This window comes from Amblyraja radiata, chromosome 14, assembly GCF_010909765.2.
Source record: "Amblyraja radiata isolate CabotCenter1 chromosome 14, sAmbRad1.1.pri, whole genome shotgun sequence".
Taxonomy (NCBI): Eukaryota; Metazoa; Chordata; class Chondrichthyes; order Rajiformes; family Rajidae; genus Amblyraja; species Amblyraja radiata.
In genome coordinates, this window is record NC_045969.1 from 11,751,429 (window position 1) to 11,763,949 (window position 12,521).

At 46.1% G+C, this 12,521-nt stretch overlaps 1 protein-coding gene across 4 annotated transcripts in view; it reads left to right on the forward strand.

Annotated features, from left to right (window-relative positions):
• Positions 1-418: 418 nt before the first annotated feature.
• Positions 419-12,521, forward strand: part of LOC116980361 (interferon-induced GTP-binding protein Mx3-like) — a 43,822-nt gene continuing 31,719 nt past the window's right edge. Inside the window, exons 1-2 of one of the 4 annotated variants that reach the window (XM_033032514.1) lie at positions 424-544; positions 7,917-8,015. In XM_033032514.1, the coding sequence (XP_032888405.1) occupies positions 7,929-8,015 (87 nt within the window). In that variant the 5' untranslated portion in view covers positions 424-544; positions 7,917-7,928. Of the gene's footprint in view, positions 545-3,964; positions 4,072-7,916; positions 8,016-12,521 lie in introns of those variants that run through there. The other 3 variants (XM_033032515.1, XM_033032516.1, XM_033032517.1) reach the window with 3 other exon arrangements.

Consider the following 12,521-nt stretch of genomic DNA (forward strand, 5'->3'; position numbering starts at 1 on the left):
GTGACGGTTTGTGTCGAGACCCTTCTTCAGACCGTCTCGGACCAGTGGGCAGTGCAGGTGGTGGAGTGCATCTTGGACAGGAAGAGTCATTTTTTAATTTTACTTTTCTAAATACTCTGCAGGAAATTGTTTTCTCATTGCATGTGTGGAACCAAACCTCTTTTTTTTTTTTAACAAAACAAAAGGCAGTTTCTTCTTGAAGCAAAAAGGAACAACATGCTGGATGAACTCAGGGGGCTCAGGCAGGTCTTGTAAAGGCTAGAAGGGTGGTCAATGTTTCGGGTCCTGCCTGCTTGTTTGTTCAGATTCCAGCTTCTGACTTGTGTTTCCTGAAATCAGAAAAGCTTGGTTAACTTTCGTTTATCGCGAACAGTGCAAACATGAGGCATCAACTTTAGTTTCAGTTTCCTGAGTTTGTCTCCATCACTCGGCGCCGAATTCATTGGCTCATTCTCGCTACGAAAGCGGTCCGCAAGAGTATTTAAGCTGGGTTCCGAGCGCTTTAAAAAACATAAAAGTGTCCGTTTGGCTTGATCACATACAGGTACGTGCTTATAGCAACTGCGTAGATTCTATAGGATATATATATGTATGTGTGTGTATTGCGAATTCATAATATTTTGTCATAATCTTTGCCATCGTGCTATATACTTATAAATATTATTTCCTTCTCCTTGCCATTCCTTCTCTCCAGAGATGTTGCCTGTCCCGCTGAGTCACTCCACTTTGTGTCTACCTTCGATTTAAACCAGCAACTGCTGTTCTTTCCTACCTATATATATATAGCCTACCAGAAAATTAATATATTTAAATATCTTTTTATTTGTAATTTTTTGGGAAGGGCTGGGCGTCTTGGGGTCGCTGAGATTGTTACACGGACATGTTTTTTACAAACTGGAGATGCTGCCTGTCCTGTCCCGCTGAGTTACTCCAGCATTTTGTGTCTTTTTCGGGCGAGATGTTAAGCAAGTGAGTCTGATGTTCAAGAGAGTGTCGCCTGCTAAATGTTCACATGGATGGATAAATAATTTAACCCTCTCTGCTTGCTGTTTCATAACAGGAGGGCGGAAAGTTTGTTGATCTCTGGTACTAAAATCATTTGTCGAGATGCCTATTAACTTTCTGGAAATGATTATTGCACATTTCATTCATCCATGTGTGAAGTGTTTTTTTAACATCCTTCCTGCCCTCTAAAATCAGTACCCTGTTCCTGCTTCCCCCCCCCCCCCATATGTCTCTCTGTCACTTCCTCTTTGTCTCTTTCTCTGTGTCTCTGTCTCTCTATCTCCGTCTCTCTCACCGTCTCTCTCTCCCTGTCTCTCTGCCCCCCTCTCTCTCTCTGTGCCCCTCTCTGTCTGTCTGCCTCTCTCTCTCTGTCTCTGGTACTAAAATCATTTGTCGAGATGCCTATTAACTCTTTATGGAAATGATTATTGCACATTTCTTTCATCCATGTGTGAAGTGTTTTTTTAACAACCTTCCTGCCCTCTAAAATCAGTACCCCGTTTCTGCTTTTCCCCCCATAACCCCTCTTACCCTCGAATTTGTCTAATTTACTGCACACCTTTTAAGAGGCTGCTCCCCAAAACCCCTTGTCAACTATGCTCTTGATCCTCACTCCGAACTGTTTCGCGAAGGCAATAAAGTAAACCCTCATTTTGACGCACCCACAACGATAATGCCATAATGTGCTCGGACGAAGTGCGTAGTTACCAGTCGGAATTATGCTCAATGAAGCATTCACATATCATTTCTGCTTCAAATAAAGTCACAAACTAAACATATTCACCAATCAAGACAAGATATATACCACAATGACATGCAGCAAAATTATAATACAGTATCTCAACTCTTTTTACATGTTGCAATTAATGGGTGTGTGTGTGTGTGTGTGGTCTGTGCGGTCTGTGCGTTGTGTGTGTGTGTGTGAGGGAAGGAGAAAAGGGAGGAAGGAGAGAAGGAAGTGGAGAAAGAAGGGAGTGAGAGAAGTAGAGAAAGAAGGGAGAGAGGGAAGGAAGGAGAGAAAGAAGGGAGTGAGAGAAGTAACGACGAAGGGCGGGAGGAATGAAGGAGAGAAAGGGGCTGTCTTTTCTCCCTTCCCCTCGTGATCTTAGGAGAAAGGCGAAAGCGAAGAGAAAGAGGGGACTGGGAGGGAAGGACACTAGGGAGGGAGAAGGGAAGGGAGGGGATAGAAGGAGAGAGAAGGGAAGGAGAGGGCCGGCGGCAGGAGCGGATGCCGGGGTCCGGGCAGACGGGTATGAGCTGAGGCCGAGGTTTGTAAACGTTGCTGCTCCAACCCCTGGCCCGGCCCTCCCTGTATTGTTCACCGCCTCTCCCCGGGGGGAGAGAGGGGGGGGGGGGGGGGGGAGCCGGGGCTGTGTGCGCGAAGCATGGCGACTGGAGGGACAGGAGCGCTGCCCTGGGACTGCGAGAGAACGAGCAACCTCCCCCGCTCCCCCTTCTCCAATCCCGCTCACACCCACTTCCTCGTCTAGCCCTTTCTTCCCCCTCCACCTCTCTACGCTCTCTCCACCCCTCTCTCCCCCCTCTACCCGGGGGTAGATCTACCTGAGGCGAGAGTAGATTACTCTAGCGCGGGCCCCCCTTACTATAAAGGCCGGCCCTGCCGCCCGCCCGCCCCCCCCCCCCCACTTCCCTCCAACACGGACACGGAGCGATCGCCGCCTACCTTTTTTTTGTTAAACATCTATTTCCTTCGGGTGTTTTTTTTAAAAATTTCACCCTTACCATTACCGTACTTTTTTGATAGCTGCCATGACCAGTTTGATGTCATCCTTCTCACTGCTCCTGGTCTCGGCCCGCAGCAATCTGCTGGACATGCTGTGTGTGTGTTTGGAGGAGTCTGAGGGGAGATCCGCCGGCACCAAGAGAGATCGAACGAGCGGACAGATGGATGAAAACCACGTTCATAGAGCGGAATATGTGACATTTCGGGTCGAGACCCTTCTTCAGACTGATAGTAAAGGGAAACGGGAGATATAGGCATATCTTCCATTCATTTGTCTATATCTCTTGTTCCTCTTTCCCATGACTCAGTCTGAAGAAGGGTCTCGACACGAAATGTCATCTATTCCGCTCTATCAACGTTGCTTTCGTCCGTCTGTCCACTCGTTCGCTCGCCCTTGGATTAAGTAGCGCAGGATAAAGCTGAAAATTCATGCACAGGATGGAAACTGAAAACTAGGGGAACACCGTCCCCCTGCGTACCCCCCGATTTCCATCACTGGTTCAAATGACCTTTAGGCATCTGTTGTAGAAAGAAAGTGGGAGCGGTGGGGTGGGAGTGCCAGTTCAGTCAGGGCAAAGTTTTCTATCATCAGCTCTTGGGTCTGGCCAAGATACTCTTTCATTGTCGAACACATCCCTCTCTTCTGAGGGTTTATGCCCAGGAAATCCTCGAGAAGGGGTGTTTGGTGTGTAGGAAGGAACTGCAGATACTGGTTTGCACCGAAGATGCTGGAGTAACTCAGCGGGACAGGCAGCATCTCTGGAGAGGAAGAATGGGTGACGGTTTGTGTCGAGACCCTTCTTCAGACCGTCTCGGACCAGTGGGCAGTGCAGGTGGTGGAGTGCATCTTGGACAGGAAGAGTCATTTTTTAATTTTACTTTTCTAAATACTCTGCAGGAAATTGTTTTCTCATTGCATGTGTGGAACCAAACCTCTTTTTTTTTTAACAAAACAAAAGGCAGTTTCTTCTTGAAGCAAAAAGGAACAACATGCTGGATGAACTCAGGGGGCTCAGGCAGGTGTTGTAAAGGCTAGAAGGGTGGTCTATGTTTCGGGTCCTGCCTGCTTGTTTGTTCAGATTCCAGCTTCTGCCTTGCGTTTCCTGAAATCAGAAAATCCTGGTTAACTTTCGCTTTCGTTTATCGCGAACATTGCAAACATGAGGCAGCAACTAGTTTCAGTTTCCTGAGTTTGTCTCCATCACTCGGCGCCGAATTAATTTGCTCATTCTCGCCACGAAAGCGGTCCGCAAGAGTATTTAAGCTGGGTTCCGAGCGCTTTAAAAAACATAAACGTGTCCGTTTGGCTTGATCACATACAGGTACGTGCTTATAGCAACTGCGTAGATTCTATAGGATATATATATGTATGTGTGTGTATTGCGAATTCATAATATTTTGTCATAATCTTTGCCATCGTGCTATATACTTATAAATATTATTTCCTTCTCCTTGCCATTCCTTCTCTCCAGAGATGTTGCCTGTCCCGCTGAGTCACTCCACTTTGTGTCTACCTTCGATTTAAACCAGCAACTGCTGTTCTTTCCTACCTATAGCCTACCAGAAAATTAATATATTTAAATATCTTTTTATTTGTAATTTTTTGGGAAGGGCTGGGCGTCTTGGGGTCGCTGAGATTGTTACACGGACATGTTTTTTACAAACTGGAAATGCTGCCTGTCCTGTCCCGCTGAGTTACTCCAGCTGAGTTACTCCAGCATTTTGTGTCTTTTTCGGGCGAGATGTTAAGCAAGTGAGTCTGATGTTCAAGAGAGTGTCGCCTGCTAAATGTTCACATGGATGGTTAAATAATTTAACCCTCTCTGCTTGCTGTTTCATAACAGGAGGGCGGAAAGTTTGTTGATCTCTGGTACTAAAATCATTTGTCGAGATGCCTATTAACTTTCTGGAAATGATTATTGCACATTTCATTCATCCATGTGTGAAGTGTTTTTTTAACATCCTTCCTGCCCTCTAAAATCAGTACCCCGTTCCTGCTTCCCCCCCCCCCCCCCCCCCCCCCATATGTCTCTCTGTCACTTCCTCTTTGTCTCTTTCTCTGTGTCTCTGTCTCTGTCTCTCTATCTCCGTCTCTCTCTCCCTGTCTCTCTGCCCCCCTCTCTCTCTCTCTCTGCCCCTCTCTGTCTATCTCAGTCTGTCTGCCTCTCTCTCTGTCTCTGGTACTAAAATCATTTGTCGAGATGCCTATTCACTCTTTATGGAAATGATTATTGCACATTTCTTTCATCCATGTGTGAAGTGTTTTTTTAACAACCTTCCTGCCCTCTAAAATCAGTACCCCGTTTCTGCTTTTCCCCCCATAACCCCTCTTACCCTCGAATTTGTCTCATTTACTGCACACCTTTTAAGAGGCTGCTCCCCAAAACCCCTTGTCAACTATGCTCTTGATCCTCACTCCGAACTGTTTCGCGAAGGCAATAAAGTAAACCCTCATTTTGACGCACCCACAACGATAATGCCATAATGTGCTCGGACGAAGTGCGTAGTTACCAGTCGGAATTATGCTCAATGAAGCATTCACATATCATTTCTGCTTCAAATAAAGTCACAAACTAAACATACTCACCAATCAAGACAAGATATATACCACAATGACATGCAGCAAAATTATAATACAGTATCTCAACTCTTTTTACATGTTGCAATTAATGCAATTTCTATTATTTCTTTCCACTTCCAAACAAAAATGTGGTTGGATTATTCAGCGTATGATCAACCTGTGTCAATAAATCCTGGACCATGGTAACATTATATGCTTAACCATGCACACTACAGATTGATGCAAGCATGTTCTCTGAAGGACCGAAAATTATCGTGACATGGGCATAGCATGGGTCGTTATTGCTATTGGTACAAAAACACGCTTCCCACATAATTTATCCACAACAAAATATACAGGTTGCAAGGAAATATCAAAACTACATTTTATGATAAGAGCTGTTAAAACCGACTATACCCATCTGACAGGTTAAACATCACACTAACTGACAAGAGATGGTCAAAGGACATAACTGCAGCAAATGTTCTTTTGGTAATATGTTTAAAGGCATCAAAATGCCACATTACCGGACATTCAGATTAGATGTATGTGTTATGAACAGCAATGAAGATACCCAGTTTGTACGCACCAGATTTTAAAAAAGTTTTTTATAAATGCTGTTTCCATCATTCCCACTTCAGAATTAATGTTAAAATTTTAACTGAAATATCTCCTGACCAAATTTGTGATGTATATGACTGACTGTAAAAGTAAAAAATGTTGATAAATCCAACGTATAGTTGTGAATGTTTTCATTAAATAATTACTGTACTGATACTCCATATTAAAAGCATTGATTTGCCGGTGAAATGAATTCTGTTATAACGTGTCAACGGTAGCAGTGACAATCGAACACTGCGGTTTTAATGCTTCACGTGTTCACAATTTTATTAATCCATCGTTATGGATTACTCCAGTTAATCCAGTTACTCCAGTTTTTTTAATGAGTTACTCCAGTTTTTTGTGTCTGTCTTCGGTATAAACCAGTATCTGCAGTGCCAAGCCGGGCAAAATGACTCGGCGTTTAGGTTGCCCGGCGGCACTTTGGGTGGTCAGTGGCACCCGGGCAACCGCTAATTTCGAGCCCTGGGAGAGGGACAGACGGAGAGGTAGAGGGACAGACAGAGAGGTAGAGGGACAGACAGGGAGGGAGAGAGTGACTGACAAGGAGAGGGAGACAGAGGAGGGGGGGAGGAAGGAAGGTCAGCGCTCCTCAGACAATACCGGCATCATTGCCCCGCTGCCTTTCCTTTCCTGTCCACCGCCAACTGCCGCCGCCAAAGGCACATGGAATCTCCTCGCCACCGCCTCCCCTCCTCTGCCAGCCAACAGGAAGGTGCGGGGCTGAGCCGTGCAGATGCTTCAGACGGCGGAAGGGGGCCACCTGCTCTACCTCTCGCTCGCTTCTCCCGGCCTCGGCGTGCGGGAGGGTTTGTTTTGAAAGCGCTGCTGGCGGAGTGGCAAGCAGCTTCCGTTATCAGGACGGGCGGGGTGCGGGTGGAAGAGCCGCTGTCCCTGCTGCTGTGCGAGGCCCGTCATTTTCTCCGATTCTCTGTCACCCCGCACCTAGGATCTTTGACCCGCACTACAGCTGTTGCCGCCGTTGAAACGAAACGTCACGTTCCTTTTCTCCAAAGATGCTGCCTGATCCGTTGAGTTACTCCAGTTTTTTGTGTCTTTCTTTGGTATAAACCAGCATCTGCAGTGCCAAGCCGGGCAAAATGACTCGGCATTTAGGTTGCCTGGCGGCACTTTGGGTGGTCAGTGGCACCCGGGCAACCGCTAATGTCGAGCCCTGATTGTGACATAGAAATATGTCATTTGGTCCATCAGATTCACACTGGCCCCAGCAGTCCAATTCAATTTGTTCCATTCCCCAATAATAATTTCTCTAAAATGCCCATTGACTCCCCTTATAGTCTTTTGTCACTTGCATATTCTAGAGGAATTTGCAGCAGCCAAGTCATGTACCGTTAAGCTAATGTACAATGAATCTTTGGGACAGATGAGGAAACCCATGCACACACTGCAACTCGCACAGTCAAGGCAAAACTATGCAAACTCCACATCGACAACACCAGAGGTCAGGATCGAACCCAGGTCCCTGATGTTTTGAATCTGCAGCAATAACTGCTCCGCTCCCACACCACACAATAACATGATATTACAACATGGCATACAACACAACATTGTGTGTTCTTCAAAGATAGACACAAAGGGCTGGAGTAACTCAGTGGATCAGGCAGCATCTCTGACATCAACAGAGAAGCTGCCTGACCCATTGAGTTTTTTTTAATGTGATAGGATCAGAATTGGGCCGTTTGGCCCATCTTGTCTACTCTGCCATCAACCATGGCTGATCCATCTTTCCCTCTTAACCCTATTCTCCTGCCTTCTCCCCATAACCCCTGACACCAGCACTTTGTGTCCATCTGCAGTTCCTCTCTACTCTGCGTTCTTCATCAGTGACAACCTTTTAAACTTTGAAATAATCGGTTTATATTTAATCTATTGACTTTGATCCTTACAATAACTCCAACTCATAATCACATGATCATATCTTTGTAATTGAAAAAGACTGAAACCAAAAACTAATAATTTCCGCAGATTAACTGCAAAATGACCACGAACTCCGTAAAAAAGAAAGTAAAGCATCACCGAACGGGAAAACCTAATTCATCCAGAGGAATTCGTGCAGAGTTCCAGGTACCTTCATGTCCAATAAACACAAGGATATAAAATGTGGCACCTCTTCTCTCCTCCTCCTGCAGTTATTTATCTCCTATTCATCTCTGGCCTTTGTCCAATCTTGTGCCAATCAAACCACCCCCCCCCCCCCCTCATCTCTATCGCTTGTCTGAAGGTTGAAGAAGGGTCTTGTGAGATTCAAAAATCACAAATGCTCTTGAGACAAATTCAGACAAAGAAGTGTTTTTATTAATTTCATATTCTGCAGAATAGGTGCCTCTCTGCTGATGTCCCCTAGAGGCACACCGAGGATCGGGATGTCTTCTATCTTTATACATTTCTTTTCATTATTATCACATTCTCATCTCTCCCCATTGAGCTTCTTCCAATCATAACATAAAGCCCAGATTCCCACGAGAACGTCGTGGAACGCCCACCCAACGTCAAAGGCACCTCTCCTATCATGCATCGCATGTGCATTTAAATTAGGCATCTTGTCATAGTGGGTGTGAGTACATATTCATGGAATCTCATCAAGCATGCGCAGTTGAGCGTGACTTCGTGTCCCTCTCCCCTTTGTTCTAATTTTCTTTTATCTCCTGCTGAAGTCTTTCTATTGCTACTTTTTATCTAGAATTTCTCTCTGTTCTTTATATTGTTACTTTCTATTCTACCAGCAGTCTGGCTTCTGCTGACACCTTATTTCTTTCTAAGTTATATTTCTATCCCTAGTCTAAATCAACCATGTCTGTTAACTCTTTCCTCACAGTCTCGACCCAAAACATCATCCATTCCTTCTATCCTGTGTTGTTGCCTGTCCCACTGAGTTGCTCCAGCATTTTGTGTGTCTTTGGTTTAAACCAGCAGTTCCTTCCTATATCACTTGCCTGACGTTGTCCTCTCTACCTGCTGTTACACCGCCACTACAATCCATCTGTAGAAGGGTCCCAACCCGGAACATGGCCCATTCATGCCGTCCAGAGATGCAGCCTGACCCGCTCAGTTACTCCAGCACTTTGCATCTTTCTTTTGCAGAGTAATGTCACTTTGTCTCCTTTCACCTCCTCCTGCTTCCTGAACTTGGAAGGTGAAAGATGAAAAACTGGGAAACAAATGTGAGATTTTTGTGTTCATAAGGTCACACATGATAGGAGCAGAACTAGGCCATTCGGCCTATCAAGTCCAGTCTGCCATTCAACCATGGCTGATCTATCTAACCCCATTCTCCTGCCTTCTCCCCATAACCCCCGATACCCGTGCTAATCAAGTGTTCTGAACACTAACAAATGCTTTCAAATTGTAGCGTCAGGGTAACGCCCGGTTCAGAAGTGCTTTCTCTGACAGCTCATTTGGTCTAGGGGGCACCGTCCTGTATGTATGGCTGCCCAGCCTGCAGCTGTCCGTCTTTTCATCTCTTTTTTTTATTTTTAGTTAAAGTGTTTTGTTCTGGAGTTCTAGTCTTTTTTATGTGTGGGGTGGGGGGGAGGGAAGGGGGAAACGGAACCGTCAACCCGTCCTCGCGGCCTACCAGCGGGCCTGGAGCGGCGTTTTCCAGAGGGAACCGCCCAGAACCTCGGCTTCGACGGCGGCACAGCGCTGGAGCGCTATCACGGAGCGGGCGATGCCTTGCCCGGGTAGCCGCTCTGGAGCTCCGGTGAGCTGAAGACTGGCGAGTAAAACATCGCGGAGCTGCGGGCCGCGGCGCTGAACTTTTCACCAGGAGTCTGGGATCTTGCGACGAGAACGCCAGTAGTGGAGCTCCACCCGGCACGGCCTTGTTGGCTTCGGAAGCCGCGGTCTCGAGTAAGGAGGTGTCCCATCCCGACGCCGGAGCACCATCACCATGGCAAGAACGGCCTGGAACATCGGGCCTCCGTAGCGGCGACTGCGGTGGTCTCAATAGGCCTGACTATGGGTGGACATGGGGATGGGACTGGACTTAGTGCCTTCCCTCATAATGGAAACCATTGTGGGGGGATGTTTTTTATTCTATAGTTCTTTATTATTGCCATGTTTATATTTTTTTTTATGTGCTGCATTGGCAACAAGAATTTCACTACACCTAGGTGTATGTGACTAATAAAGAAACCTTTGAACCTTTGATTCCTAATACAGGCTACCAACCAAGTGAAAATGTTGCCCCTGAGGTCACTGCCTCCTAAATCTCTTCCCTCCCTTCTTATGCTTATGCCCTCTAATTTTAGAATCCTCTACAGTTTCCAGACCTTCAATAAGGTCACCCTTCGGCATCTTATGTTCCAAAACAATGTCCAGTCTATCAAGCCTCTCACTATAACTGGGGTAACTTCATGGTAAATCCTTTCTGCACCCATTTCAACTTAACAACATCCTTACTACAGTCGAGTGACCAGAACTGGGCACCGACCATCACACAAACCAACATCCCTTTCATTGATTCCATTTACACCTCATGCTGCCTTGGCAAGGCCAGCAGCATAATCAAGGACGATTCGCACTCAGGCAAAATGTATAGAAGTGTGAAAACGTACACCTCAGATTCAGGAACAGTTTCTTCCCAGCTATCGTCAGGCAACTGAATCATCCTACCACAACTAATGAGCAGTCCTGAACTACCATCTACCTCATTGATGACCCTCGGACTATCTTTGATCAGACTTTACTGGTTTTACCTTGCACTAAACGTAATTCCCTTATTATGTATCCGTACACAATAAATGGCTCGATTGTGATCTTGTATTGTCTTTGGTTAGCATGCAACAAAAGCTTTTCACTGTACCTCAGTACATGTGACAATAAACTGAACTGTACCACCCTGTCCACTTGATCCGCCACTTTCAGCGAACCTGTACTCCGAGGTCTATTTTACTTCGGAGTCACGTGAGTGACTACGTGAAGAAGACCCCGTCCAGGCGCACACGCGGCATATCGTCAGACGCATAGCGACTGCGACCGTGTTGGGAGGAGCAGAGCCCTCCAAGCGGTGAGTGAAAGAAAACCTGAAGGTATGTACTTTTACTTTCACTTCAGGCCATTTTCTTCCGTGGAGACTGTGCTGGGAAACAGGCAAGTCTAAATATGGAGAAAAGTGGGAAAAGTAAAGGGAAGCACACCGCAACTAAAACTCAGGAGGACAGTGTCAGAGAGTAGCGGGCGCCCCGTTAAAAAGTCTGCTGAGGGAAAACCAGCAATTACAGAAACGGTTAAAAAAAGTACCGTTGAAACACCTATAGGGTGTAAGGCCAAAAAGAAAACAAACAGGCCAGTACACTCGGATGAGTCGGACCCGGAGGTCATGTCAGATCGGGTCTCACAATTGGAATTCCTCATGGGGAAAATGATTTAACGCGGGCCTACAGGAGAGCCAGCATATGGAACACCCAGGAGAGGTCCTGGGAAACGTTGGCCTACAAGTGAGCCAACGCCAGAATGCCTGATGATGAAGAATATACGTGTTGGCCTAGCACAGAGCCAGCACCAGAAATGTCTGAAGAAAGACAATACAGGCGTTGGTCTACAGGAGATCCAGCGTTAGCAGCAACCAAAAAAGGGCTGCCAGAGTATGGTTCTATGGAAGAGCCTGTGATACCCGAAAAAGGGTTTACTAAGCGTAGGCCTATAAGAGAGCCAGCGCACGAAACACCTGAAGAAGAAATACCAGGTCAACCCCACTATGAGGAGGAATATCCAGAAGATTCTGATAATGAATCATATGAGGACCAGAGCCCAATAATAGAGCTCAAAGTACCAGGTCTGGCCCAAAATTTCTCAAGTCCCAGACTGAAGGGACAACTATTGGCAGAAGAAATAGCAGCAACTATAAATGACCTGCTTTCCCATCACTTAGAAGAACTAACGATGGATGAGACTATCAATAAATATGAAATCGCGCAGAATTGCGCACTGTTAGCAGTCCCAGCAGTAAACAGTGTAATATGGGGCTATTTGGGCACCGCAGTACGCGCACAAGAAATTAGGTTACAGCGGGTGCTGAGATTAATGGGCTCAAGTATTACGGCGTTTGCCAGAGACCTGGAAGAAGGACATGTGACAACGTCACAACAGGATGTTTTGGCACTAATGGGTAATGCACACTTCGAAATAAACTGTATTCGTAAAAGTGCTATAAGACCTAACATACATCCTAAGTTTGCAGGGCTCTGTAAACCATCAAATATACAATTGCCGAACTTACTCTTTGGAGAAGATCTAGCCAAAAGGGTGAAAGTCCTGAATGAAGAAGCAAAAACCGCGGGTATGATTAAACCACCGATGTTTGGCAGATCAGTTAGAAGGCAATATCCATACCGAAGGGTGGCTGGAGCTGGTGAAGGAACTAGTCGTTCATACCCGTATACGCGTTATTGGCGCACTGCTCCAGGACGTGGAGGACATGGCATTCCCACAAGGGGCAAGGTGCACCATGTGACACCAGCAAACCCTAAGGTAGGTGGGTCTGGTTCTGAAAGAAACATATTAGATGTTTCAAATTCGCAAATTGGGGGAAGGTTACAATTCTTCCTAAAAGAACGGCGAAAAATAACA